Source organism: Trachypithecus francoisi, unplaced genomic scaffold (assembly GCF_009764315.1).
Source record: "Trachypithecus francoisi isolate TF-2019V2 unplaced genomic scaffold, Tfra_2.0 Lachesis_group17, whole genome shotgun sequence".
In the NCBI taxonomy this organism is placed as follows: domain Eukaryota; kingdom Metazoa; phylum Chordata; class Mammalia; order Primates; family Cercopithecidae; genus Trachypithecus; species Trachypithecus francoisi.
The window spans coordinates 2,973,224-2,986,041 of NW_022681462.1; the positions used below are offsets into that span (position 1 = coordinate 2,973,224).

General features: G+C 44.5%; 2 protein-coding genes across 23 annotated transcripts in view; one reads left to right on the plus strand and one right to left on the minus strand.

Moving 5' to 3' along the window:
• The window catches only part of TSGA10 (testis specific 10), a 166,626-nt gene that overhangs the window by 152,267 nt on the left and 1,541 nt on the right, over positions 1-12,818 (minus strand). For 2 of the 16 annotated variants that reach the window (XM_033238981.1, XM_033238980.1), the window contains exon 1: positions 599-745. The exons of 3 other annotated variants lie outside the window; for them this stretch is intronic. Coding sequence is in view for 3 of the 13 variants with exons in the window: in XM_033238971.1 (XP_033094862.1) it covers positions 200-310 (111 nt within the window). In the remaining 10 variants the exon portion in view is untranslated. Of the gene's footprint in view, positions 1-199; positions 403-514; positions 875-12,818 lie in introns of those variants that run through there. 11 more of the 16 variants (XM_033238982.1, XM_033238977.1, XM_033238978.1 and 8 more) reach the window with 10 other exon arrangements.
• Positions 755-10,762, plus strand: CUNH2orf15 (chromosome unknown C2orf15 homolog). 7 transcript variants are annotated; one of them, XM_033239003.1, is made up of 4 exons: positions 774-902; positions 1,398-1,502; positions 6,354-6,448; positions 9,601-10,762. In XM_033239003.1, exons 3-4 carry the CDS (start codon positions 6,423-6,425, stop codon positions 9,938-9,940), a joined length of 366 nt encoding a protein of 121 aa, XP_033094894.1. In that variant the 5' UTR covers positions 774-902; positions 1,398-1,502; positions 6,354-6,422; the 3' UTR covers positions 9,941-10,762. The 7 variants fall into 7 exon arrangements, with proteins under 7 accessions (XP_033094890.1, XP_033094894.1, XP_033094896.1 ...); XM_033239002.1 differs by having other exon boundaries at positions 803-932; XM_033239000.1 differs by having other exon boundaries at positions 852-1,284.

Genomic DNA, 12,818 nt, shown 5'->3' on the forward strand with positions numbered 1-12,818 from the left:
GACGCCAAGCGGTGACCATAGGAACTGGACTCAAACCTAACCTCCCAAGAAGCAGGGGCAACGCGTGCTGCTAAGCTTCCGGCCGGCAGCTGTGCCTGCCGCTGCCCCTCACAGCGGCTCCCGCGGCAAGCGCCCACCTCCGCCCGCCACGGCCCCGCACCCGCCACTCCCGCCCGCTTGCAGCCGCCTTCTCAGAAACCTTCTGGCCCAGTAGCAGCGCTCTCCCCACCCTGCGCATCTCCGCAGCTTCTACCTGGAGCTCCGGGTCCCTCCCCGGGCTCCTCGGCCCGCCGTCCTGCCCAGAGCTCATCCCGGCGACTGCCGGGTCTCGGCCTCCGCGGGGAATACGAGAACCGCCCAGTCTCCATCCTCCGCCCCTTTCTCCTCCCTTCCCACCCCCAAATCGTCCCGGCCCCGCCCCGGCGAATCGGAGGAAGGCGGGAGCCGGCGGGAAGGAGGCGGGGGCGGTTAGCGCCAGCCGGCGCCGGCGTGGCCCCGCCCTCACGCTCTGTACCGGAGTGGGGCTCGTCTTCCACCTCCCCGGCGCCCCAGCTTTGCTTCCGTCCCGCTCGCCCCTAGGCCCGGTGCGCACGCGTACCTGGCTCGACCTTTCCTGTCGCGGGGACTACAAGCCGTGCGCGCGCACTTACGCACGGAGCGACGCGTACGTCCACCTGCCTGCCGTACAGGACACCTAGGAGGGACCTCTTCCTGGCCCAGCCGCGCCGCGCAGGCGCACGCCCACGCAGCGCCTAGACGCCCGACCCGAGCGTCCCGTCTCCTAGTAACCAGCCGCGAGCCCCCTTTTCCGCAACTCATTTCTTAACCCCTGCCTGAGGCTGCCACACCTGGATGGAACGCGCACGCGCAAGGCTGCCTGTCGCCGCCCCGTCTTCCCTCAGGTTGGAACACCTGCTGCTTCGCGGCGATAGGTTTGTTCCACTTTCCCAGAGCTTGGGCATCGTTCTGGACCTTCTGGACCCATGTTCGGTGAACCGGTTACTACTCCTAGAGCTGCTTTTGGGCCCGTTTTGAGGGAACCTTCCAGGTCCAGCCCTCCCACTGCAGCCTGCGGGGAGCAAGCCGGCCTGTCCCGGCGAGCGTGGGCAGCCTGGAGTCAGGGGAGCCTGGGGACCACGGCTTGGTCAGCTCTGCACAATCAGAGCTGAATCGGGAAGTGGCAGAACTAGCAACGAAAGTCCAGATTCCTGACCGATATTCCTTCTCCACATGCCAGTCCTTTTCCAAATCCTCTCACCTTAAAGTGGACAAATGAGCCTTTTGGTGAGAAATAATGAGCGCTGCATTCTTCTACCAATTTTTTGGAGCCCAGAATTGGGGGGGGAAGAAAAGTCTTCTTAATTTTTCTTAATACCTACCATGTCCCTTTCCTGCAGATGACACTCGTAGGTTTTTACAGCAATTCTCTGATACGGCAGAACGCTGTGTATATCAAGAGTAAGCTCTCGTTTGAGGAGATTAACAATTCCTGTTTTTGCCAGGTGAGTACTCATTTTTTTTTCCCCGCAAGATGTCACTGGCAGGGATAAACAACTTTTATGTTAGAACAAATTTAGTCATAAAAGTACATTTAATATAAGTGCCATTTTTTTCTATCTCTTTTCATCGTGTTATTACATAGTCTTATATTTTGTCGCATTTGTTTTCAGATAATCATATACTTTGTAAGTATAATCAGATACCAAAAAAAATTAAGTGTCCCTGTTACTTTAAGAGGCTAGAGGACACAAGGAGCACATATCCTCGGAAATATAATTATTTTTAATTGACAAAATAACAAACTGAGAAGTTATGTTAGAGGGAATAATGTATAATCTCATTTCCTCTTCAGATACTAAGATTATTTTGAATACATTACCTAGCATTATTAAAAACAAATAGGAAAGAATGTTCTAAGTTTAAAACTGTCAGTTGGAGTTGAAGACTTCAGGGGTGGGGAGATTATTAATATAGGAAGTAGGAAAGTACTTCCCTTACAGAAAGAATAAGAAAAGTTTAAGCATTTATGAATGCCACCTAGATGGTACTGAAGATTCTTTGGAAAGAATGTAAGGAAATGATCATTTTAAGGTCAAAAGAGAGTGAAAAGATTTTCCTTTTTTTCCTATCAAGAACTGTTGACTTTCTCCCCTAACCTGAGAAAGTAAAAATTTCTTTCCCTCTTTGGAAACCCAAGGGGTACTGAGTATCCGATCCTGCCCCCCTGCCCCAACTAAACCTTTTTTTTTTTTTTTTTTTTGAGACGGAGTCTCGCTCTGTTGCCCAGGCTGGAGTGCAGTGGCATGATCTCGGCTCACTGCAACCACTGCCTCCCGGGTTCACACCGTTCTCCTGCCTCAGTAGCTGGGACTACAGGTGCCCACCACCACACCCAGCTAATTTTTTTTTTATTATTATTTTTAGTAGAGACAGGGTTTCACAGTGTTAGCCAGGATGGTCTCAATCTCCTGACTTCGTGATCCACCCGCCTCATCCTCCCAAAGTGCTGGGATTACAGGCGTGAGCCACTGCGTCCGGCCTTTTTTTTTTTTTTTAAAGACAGTCTCCCTCTGTTGCCCAGTACCCAGGCTGGAGTATGTTGGTATGATCTCAGCTCACTGCACCCGCCACCTTTCAGGTTGAAGCAGTTCTCCTGCCTTAGCCTCTTGAGTAACTGGGACCACAGGTATGTGCCACCATGCCCAGCTAATTTTTGTATGTTTTTGTAGAGATGGGGTTTCACCATGTTGCCCAGGCTAGTCTTGAATTCTTGGACTCAAGTGATCCGCCCACCTCAGCCTCCCAAGTGCTGGGATTATATGCATGAGCCACTGTACCTGGCCCAAGCTAAGCCTTATTTAGTACTCTGTGCTCTCTCTCTCTCGTGACAGACACCTTCTAAGGTCTGGGTTTTCTAGTCCCTTAGTTTTTTCATCATTTCACAAGCTTCACTACAAAAACCTCTGTTATTACTTTTTTTTTTCACTGTCCTCTTCCTGATCCCCTCAAAACAATATCTGGAACTACAATTCCATATGTGTTAACCCACCTAATCTTGTTCCACAGCTCACTGATGCTGTGTTCCTGTTTTTAAATCAGATAGTTTCCTCCTTATGCTGAGGTCTGAAAGTTCTAGGCAGTGTCCATTCATAGGGCTTACTTTATTTCCTTTCTCCCAAGGATCACTCTCCCAAACTGCCTATTGTCCAATATCTAAAAGCCATTGCTTCATGTGTTTTGTGTTTTCATGCTGAAAGCAGGTTGGGCACGTTGGCTCACACCTGTAATCCCAGCACTTTGGGAGGCCGAGGTGAGCAGATCACCTGAGGTCAGGATTTCGAGACCAACCTGACCAATATGGAGAAACTCTGTCTCTACTAAAAATACAAAATTAGCCAGGCATGGTGGCGCATGCCTGTAATACCAGCTACTCGGGAGGCTGAGGCAGGACACTTGCTTGAACCCGGGAGGCAGAGGTCGCAGTAAGCCGAGATCATGCCATTGCACTCCAGCCTGGGGGACAAGAACAAAACTCTGTCTCAAAAAAAAAAAAAAAAAAATAGATGCTGAAAGCATGAGGATAAGTCTGGTCTCTGTTATTCCATCATGACTAGCAGCAGAAGTCTGCCATTCTTCACAATCCCAGGCCCCATGTCACTAACTATCCTCAAGGGAAGTGGTTTGTAATGCAAAAATTGCTTCAAGCTGGGGGAACTGTAAGTGCACAGGTCCTGGAGCAGGAGAGGGTTTGGCATAGAATATTCTTGAGGAACAGCAATGGGGTGATAGGTCTGGGGTAGAATAAAGGAAAGAGACAGGAGAGAGTGCTTGCTGGTAGAGTTGTTTGCTATGGCTGCTACAACAATTTACCACACACTTGGTGTCTTTAAGCAATACAAATTTATTATCACACGGTTCTGGAGATTTACAAGTTCAAAATGGGTCTCACTGGGCTAAAATCAACATGTCAGGCAGGTCTACATTCCTTCTGGAGGCTCTAGGGGAAACTCCCCTTTCTTGCCTTTCCAGCTTCTACTGGCAGCCCTTGTGATCCCAGTATGTTCAACACCAAAAATGGCCAGTCAAGTCCTCCTCACATTGCATCATGGCTAACACATCCTACTTCCCTCTTTCACTTCTAAAGACTCTTGTGTGGCAGGCACGGTGGCTCACATCTATAATCCCAGCATTTTGGGAGGCCAAGGCAGGCGGATCACTTGAGGTCAGGAGTTCAAGACCAGCCTGGTCAATATGGCAAAACCCTGTCTCTCCCAAAAAATACAAAAATTAACTGGTCGTGGTGGCGTGCGCCTGTAATTCCAGCTACTTGGGAGCTGAGGCACGAGAATCACTTGAACCCGGGAGGCGGAGGCTGCAGTCACCCTAGATCAGGCCACTGCACTCCAGCCTGGGCAACCGAGTGAGACTTTGTCCCAAAAAGAAGAAACAAAAAAACAAAAAACGAAAAAAAGCCCTAGTGATTACATTGGTACCACTCAATTAATCCAGGAGAATTTTCCCACCCTCAGAGTCAGCTGATTAGCAACCTTAATTCCCCCTTGCCACATAACATAACATAGTCACAACTTCTGGGGATTAGGACAAAGACATCTTCCGAGACTATTATTCTGCCTACCACAGCTGGGGACTAGATATGTAAATAACTTGTTTTTGTCTCTGAGGTGGAAAGTAACTAGAGTGTGTTGAGCAGAGGACTGCTGTGATCTGGATTTTGTTCTAAAAAGTTCAAACCAGTCCAGGCGTGGTGGCTCACGCCAGTAATCCCAGCACTTTGGGAGGTGGGAGAATTGCTTGAGGACAGGAGTTTGAGACCAGCTTAGGCAACACAGTGATACCTGTCTCTACAAAAAAATGAGCTTTAAAAATTAGCCAGGTGTGGTCAGGCACAGTGGCTCATGCTGTAATCCCAGCACTTTGGGAGGCCAAGGAGGACAGATCACTTGAGGTCGGGAGTTCGAGACCAGCCTGGCCAGCATGGTGAAACACCATCTCTACTAAAAATACAAAAATTAGCCGGGCATGGTGGCAGGTGCCTGTAATCCCAGCTACTCGGGAGGCTGAGGCAGGAGACTCATGGGAACCCGGAGAGCGGAGGTTGCACTGTCTTTGCAACTTGAATTTCTCTGATTCCTAGTTAAGTCTGAATATCTCTTTATATACTCTCATTAGCTGTTTGGGATTCCTCAGTCTTTGAATTATGTTTTTACATCCTTTGCCCATTTTTCTAGCGGGATTACTTTTTCCTTGCTAATTTGTAGGTGTTCTCTTTCTATTCCAGCCACTAAATACCATCAGCTTTGGACACAGAAAATATCTCCTTCCAGTCTCTTATCTTTTTGTTTATATTTTTGCATTGAATAGAAATTCCCAATTATGAGTAATCAGACTCACCTGGTTTCCTTCCTTATTGTTCAGGCTTTTTAGGTCTTGTTCAAGAAATCTTTCTTCACCCCAAGGTAACAGATACAGTGTCCTTCATTGTCTTCTATTGCATTTACAGTTCTGCCATTCACATTTAGGTCTTTAATGCATATGCTCTCCACTGTTTTTGTTGTTTTCTTTTTTTCTTTTTGAGATGGAGTCTTCCTTTGTCACCCAGGCTAGAGTGCAGTGGTGTGATCTCAGCTCACTGCAACTTCCACCTCCTGGGTTCAAGTGATTCTCCTGCCTCAGCCTCCTGAGTAGCTGGGATTACAGGCACCCGCCACCACACCCAGCTAATTTTTGTATTTTTAGTAGAGACAGGGTTTCGCCATGTTGGTCAGGCTGGTCTCGAACTCCTGACCTTGTGATCCACCCGCCTCAACCTCCCAAAAGCCTGGGATTACAGGTGTGAGCCATCGTGCCCAGCTCACTTCTGTATTTAAGATCCTGCTTAACTTTTGTCCACACAGTGAGCCAATGTTCACAATACTATCATACTAAACTTAGTCTGTTCTGTCTCTTTTGCCTTATAGTGCCACCTAAACAAATGTGACGTTCCTCAAATACCTAAGTCCAAGTTACAGCTCTGTCATATTCTACTGACTATTTGTTTCTGTACCTGTACGAGGTTATTTTTATTACTTTCACTTTGTGGCATATCTTTTTTTTTTTTTTTTTTTAATTTTTTTCTGATAGGGATGAGGTCTCCCTGTGTTGCCCAGGCTGTTCGCAAACTGCTAGACTCGAGAGATCCTTCCACCTTGGCCTCCCAAAGTGCTAGAATTACAGGCGTGAGCCATTGTGCCCAGCCATGTAGCATATCTTAATATCTGGTAAAGAAAGCCCTTTGTTCTTTTTGAGATTGATTTATCTCTTTACGTACCTTTATTCTTACATGTATACTCCAGATTTCTTCTTGAATGGCAACCACCCAAATGCCAGTCCAAAGAAGCCCCCAATAGACTTGTTCACCCTTCATGTCCTCAACTCTGGGGAAGTTAAGGTGAGACTCACAGGGCCACGTCTACCCTATTGTATTTGGTTCCTCCTCAGTCCTTTTCGTAGATTGAAATTTAATGTACAAATTGATAATTATATAAGTTATCATTATTTTATGTTTGTTGATTTCAAATGCAATGTTTTATAGAGTTTTGTGTTTTTTAAAAACCTTTTTTCAATTTTGTATTTTGAAAAAGTTTTAAACCTACAGAAATGTAATAATAATACGTAGAACAACTTTTTAAGCTTTACCTCCTAGATTTAACAGTTGTTAGCATTTTGCATATTTTACACTCTTTCTGTATCTATGTATCTATCTCTCTATTGCTAAACAATTTGAGGGCAACCTGCAGATATGATTCTTCACCCCCAACTATTTCAGTATGTATTGCCTAAGAACAAGGACATTGACTTATATAATTATCACATTAATAATATATAATATATAATATTATATATAATTATCACAATTATCACATTCATGGCATCTATCACATTGATCCAATATTATTATCTAATATTGTCAAATATTCAAATGTTGCAGTTATCTAAGTAATGATCTTTGTAGTACATTCCATCCCCTTCCCAAGTCAAGAGCATTGGTTGCGTTTGAAATAATGTATCTTTAGCCTCCTTTAATCTGAAACAGCTGCTCAGCCTCTCCATGTCTTTCATAACATTGACATTTTTAGGTAGAAGCTATTTGTTTCATAGAGGATACCTCTTGTTTGGGTTTATCTGATTGTTTCCTCAGGTTTAGATTCAAGTTATGCATTTGACAGGAGTATTTCCTTTCTAACAAAAAGAGAAACCAAATAATAGAATAAACTCAATTTTATTAATTTGAAGGCAGTATTAGATATTCCTTTGATGAGGAAGAAAAATTCATCTTCAAGTTCCAAATCTAAAAAACAAGTATACCCATATTTCAGAATTTCATCAGAGATCTTTAAAAATTTAGCTAAGTTCTATTTGATTCCCAGAAAGCCAAATATATACTTTTACCTAGTTGTTATATTAATATGTGAGTAAACTACTATATTTAGGCTACTACAGTAGACCCAGGACTCTGTTTTGTTATAAACACTGATATTCAATCACAAATATGGATAAATAGGGTTTCAAGATGATTCTTTAGAAATGTTCAGTCAGTAATTAGAGTTTGATGACTATTAAATTGTATACTATCAAAGATACAGTAGCTAAATATTAAAGACATAATACATTCTAAAAGTGGGTGAGGCCGGGCACAGTGGCTCATGCCTGTAATCTTAGCACTTTGGGAGCTGAGGTGGCTGGATCACCTGAAGTCAGGACTTCAAGACCAGCCTGGCCAACATGGCAAAACCCCATCTCTACTAAAAATACAAACATTAGCTGGGCGTGGTGGTGGGCGCCTGTAATCCCAGCTACTCAGGAGGTTGAGGCAGGAGAATCACTTTAACCCTGGGGGGTGGAGGTCCAGTGAGCTGAGATCACACCACTTCACTCCAGCCTGGGTGAAAGGGCGAAACTCCATCTCAAAAAAAAAAGGGGGGGGGGGCGTGAGTGCTTTCCTTCCAAACTGTGGAATCTGCTCCAGATCTCAGGTTGCTACTAGAGCATCTTGGGTAGATGACTCTTCCCCAGTAAGCCCTGGGCTTTCTCAGACCTTTACTGTGCAGGAAGCCTGCCCTTCTGCCATCCTGGTCAACTCTGCCTACCAAATTCCTGCCCATCTTTGAAAGCGCAACCCTGACCTAGGCTTCCCTCCTTTGGGAAACTTCCCAAGGCCTCCCTCCATGCTACATGATCATCTCTCTTGTTTGTTTTTTGAGACGGAGTCTCCCTCTGTCGCCCAGGCTGGCGTGTAGTGGCCGGATCTCTGCTCACTGCAAGCTCCGCCTCCCGGGTTCACGCCATTCTCCTGCCTCAGCCTCCCGAGTAGCTGGGACTACAGGCGCCCGCCACCTCGCCCGGCTAGTTTTTTGCATTTTTAGTAGAGACGGAGTTTCACAGTGTTAGCCAGGATGGTCTTCATCTCCTGACCTCGTGATCCACCCACCTTGGCCTCCCAAAGTGCTGAGATTACAGGCGTGAGCCACAGCGCCCGGCTGAGCATCTCTCTTAACAGACTGGGCATCCTTAATCACAAGTATTTTTTTTTTTTTTTTTTTTAAAGACAGTCTCCCTCTTGTTGCCCAGGCTGGAGTGCAGTGGCGCGATCTCGGATCACTGCAACCTTCGTCTTCTGGGTTCAAGTGATTCTTTAGCCTCAGCCTCCTGATTAGCTGGGATTACAGGTGCATGCCACCACACCCAACTAATTTTTGTATTTTTAGTAGAGACGGAGTTTCACAGTGTTAGCCAGGATGGTCTTCATCTCCTGACCTCGTGATCCACCCACCTTGGCCTCCCAAAGTGCTGAGATTACAGGCGTGAGCCACAGCGCCCGGCTGAGCATCTCTCTTAACAGACTGGGCATCCTTAATCACAAGTATCTTTTTTTTTTTTTTTTTTTAAAGACAGTCTCCCTCTTGTTGCCCAGGCTGGAGTGCAGTGGCGCGATCTCGGATCACTGCAACCTTCGTCTTCTGGGTTCAAGTGATTCTTTAGCCTCAGCCTCCTGATTAGCTGGGATTACAGGTGCATGCCACCACACCCAACTAATTTTTGTATTTTTAGTAGAGACGGGGTTTTACCATGTTGGCCAGGCTGGTCTTTAACTCCTGACCTCCGGTAATCCGCCTGCCTCGGCCTCCCAAATTGCTGGGATTACAGGCGTGGGCCACGGTGCCCAGCCAGTCACAGGTATCTTTATGGGATATCTTTATTTTTTGCAGAAAATAAAATACTAGCAGAGTATTTGGCCTTCAGTAGTTATTTCTTTAGCCCATTAGTAAGAGGTTTCCTAGCAAGAATGAAAGGATTAAGATAATCTCTACTATTTTCTGAAAGGTGATAAAACATAAAATCAGATAAATTCCTTTTAAAAAGACTTTCAAAGAAATCTTTAGAACCTGCAAACCCCCCCACAAAGAAAATGTGAACACTGAAAGGTGGGAGGCAATTTTACTTTACATTTCTAGTATCACCATGGCATTTCATTCCAACAAACATTGCCATGAAGTTAGGGAAATTCCTGCTGCATTCACTTACTTTTTTTTTTTTCCCCAGTAATCGAGTTGAAGAAACACTTCCACTACTTAAAAATTACTTTCATATTTGTTCAGCTATCCCAATGGGATTTTCACTTAGCAAATCTGCTACTCAGGTATCTGCTATGCATATGGATTCCAAAGTGGATGATCACTTAATACGAGGGACTGAAAAAAGCAGGTTGGAACCAACGACTCAGTTATTTCAAAACACCAAGAAAATAAGATTAGAAGACACAAATCAAGAAAACTTTTCAAGGATTGAAGGGACTGGCACAAGATCTCTTTCTGAGAAAGCCTTGGGTTCAGTGGTATACGTCAAAGAAAGCGATGGACTAGAAATGACAGATGTGGAATGAAGCAATTTGTATGTATTACCAAACAAACCAAAAACTGCCTTTGATTAAGAGGGGATGTCGAAAGAGAACTTAACCTTATTAGGAAACCCTAACAAAATGATGGAAGACTATTGCTTTATTTTTCACTATTTGTGAATCATCTTACACTGCATTTTTTGATTATGCCTATTCAAAAGGCAGTTGCTTTTAGAGTGAAAAAGCCTTCCAAAATTCAAAGCAGATTTCTCTGGTATTATATTATGTCCTTCTTAAAAACCAGAGCTTTTAAGTGCCAGTATTTGAATGGCACCAAAACATTTTCATTTTAATGTATTTCTTTAACAAGTGATTTTAAAAAGTGTCTAAGCGGCCGGGCATGGTGGCTCATGCCTGTAATCCCAGCACTTTGGGGGGCTGAGGCGGGTCGATCACCTGAGGTCAGGAGTTCGCAACCAGCCTGGCCAATATGGTGAAACCCTATCTCTACTAAAAATGCAAAAAATTAGCCAGGTGTGGTGGTGGGCACCTGTAATCCCAGCTACCTGGGAGGCTGAGGCAGGAGAATCGCTTGAACCCCGGAGGCGGAGGTTGCAGTGAGCTGAGATCATGCCATCGCACTCCAGCCTGGGCAACAAGAGCGAAACTCTGTCTCAAAAAACAAAAGAAAGGTCCAAGCAATGTGACATCAGTATTTCATAGTATTTCTGGTGTACCGGTTTTGTATGTTACATTTCCATTTTGGGATTCTGCTTTAGGATACTTTACTTTCTTACATTTTGCATTTTTGTTATGTAAAAGATCACTGCAGATAAACTGAAAAGGCCAATAAATTGCATATCTTCAGAAGGATTTCCCATTTTAAATCGTGCCTTTAAAACTGCTTTTCCCCCCCACATAGAATCCATTTTAGAGTGAGAAAAGTATTCTTTCCAAGTGTTAATAGTTTGTCTTGCAGATGATACCATTTTATGTCACCAATATTTAATATGAGAAAAACAACCTGGTGTTTAAAAACCTTGTTTTGTGTATCAGTTATGAAAATATCTGGTAGTTGGAAATCTCTTTAATATTCATTTTAAAAGAGGAAAGGGCATCTTTTCAGAGTGGGGGGGAGCTATATTTTATTAATCAGAAAAATACTAAACAAATGTGTTTGTAGGGAATATTGAGAGTGAAAAACAATTGTTGAATGGGACATAAGCTAAAAAGACAACGCCTTTTATTATTTACGGAACATAATTCTTTAGGAGAGAAAAAAATACACAAATCATTCATTTGTTCACCTAGCCTGGCACTGTGCTTGGTGCTGGAGATACAGTAGTGAATAAAATAGCCACTGCCTTGTAGAGTTTTGTGCCTATTAGGAAAGACAGGACATTATACAGTAATTATATAAGATGTCAATTGTGATATGCCATGAAGAAATGTATAGCATTCAGAGAGACATAACACAAGACATACCACATAAAGCTGATTTTTTTTTTTTAAGATGGTCTCACTCTGTTGCCCAGGCTGGAGCGCAGTGGAGCCATCATAGCTCACTGAGTGTCAAATTCCTGTTCTTAAGCGATCTTCCTGCCTCAGCCTCCTAAGTAGCTAGGATTACAGGCATATGCCACCTGTTTTTGTACTTTTTTAGAGACAGAGTCTCACAATGTTACCCAGACTAGTCTCAAACTCCTGGCCTCAGGTAATCCTCCCACTGGGCCATAAACTTGATTTTAACTGTGGGAAATGGGAAAGAATATCTCAGTATATTTTTGAAAGCAAGTTTATTAAGAAAGAAACAACAGAATCGCTACTCCATAGACAGAGCAGCCTCTGAGGACATTTATAGCTTTTGCAGTGACATGGTTGTCTAAGTGAATGATTGTGATGGTCATAAAAGTGGAGAGAAGGGGATAGAGTACAGGTGAAGTTTGACAGGATGTAGTCATGGTTTGGAAGTGGAAAGTGAGGAAGAAGAAAGGGCTTCTAGCAAAAAAGGCTAGATGCATGCAGGATCCCTGGGGGAAAAAAAGAGTGAGTTCAGGAGCATGGTTTTTAGACTTACCAGGTTTACAAGGCAGTTGTATCTATGGAACTGAAAAGTATAAATTTTGAAGTTGTATACAGAAATGGTACTTAAAGCCATAGAATGAATGAAATTGCTTAAGGAGAATGTAGTGTGAGATAAAGATCTGAGGAACTCCAACATTTAGGGGTTGACTAGAGCAGGGTAGCTGGCCAAGGGGACTGAGGAGTTGGCAGTGAGGCTAGAGGAAAACCTGGCAAAGGGGACTGAGGAGTTGACAGGGTAATGTCACCGTTGTCCACAGGAATCTCCAGGTTGAGGTAGTCAAATGAACAGTTAGATGAAGACTGAAAAGTCCACTGGATCTAGCAATGTGAATGTCACCAGTGACCTTAGCAAAAGCACTTTTGCTGGAATAATTGGGGGGAAAGCCATTTTGGAGTACGTTGAAACAATGAATGGGAAGTGAGAAAGTAGACACTGGATGTACAGCAGTTTTTCCAAGAAGGTTGGCTCAGACGGGTAGCAGGCAGGATGAAAGTGGAAAGAGAAGTGAGGTCACTGGAGGATTGTTAAAGAGTACAGCATGTTTGAGTGTCACTAGAAAGGTTCCAGTGGAGAAGCCGAAGAAGTAGGTAAAGTTGGCCGGGCGCGGTGGCTCAAGCCTGTAATCCCAGCACTTTGGGAGGCCGAGACGGGCGGATCAACTGAAGTCAGGAGATCGAGACCATCCTGGCTAACACAGTGAAACCCTGTCTCTACTAAAAAAATACAAAAAACGAGCCGGGCGAGGTGGCAGGCGCCTGTAGTCCCAGCTACTCGGGAGGCTGAGGCAGGAGAATGGCCTAAACCCGGGAGGCGGAGCTTGCAGTGAGCTGAGATCCG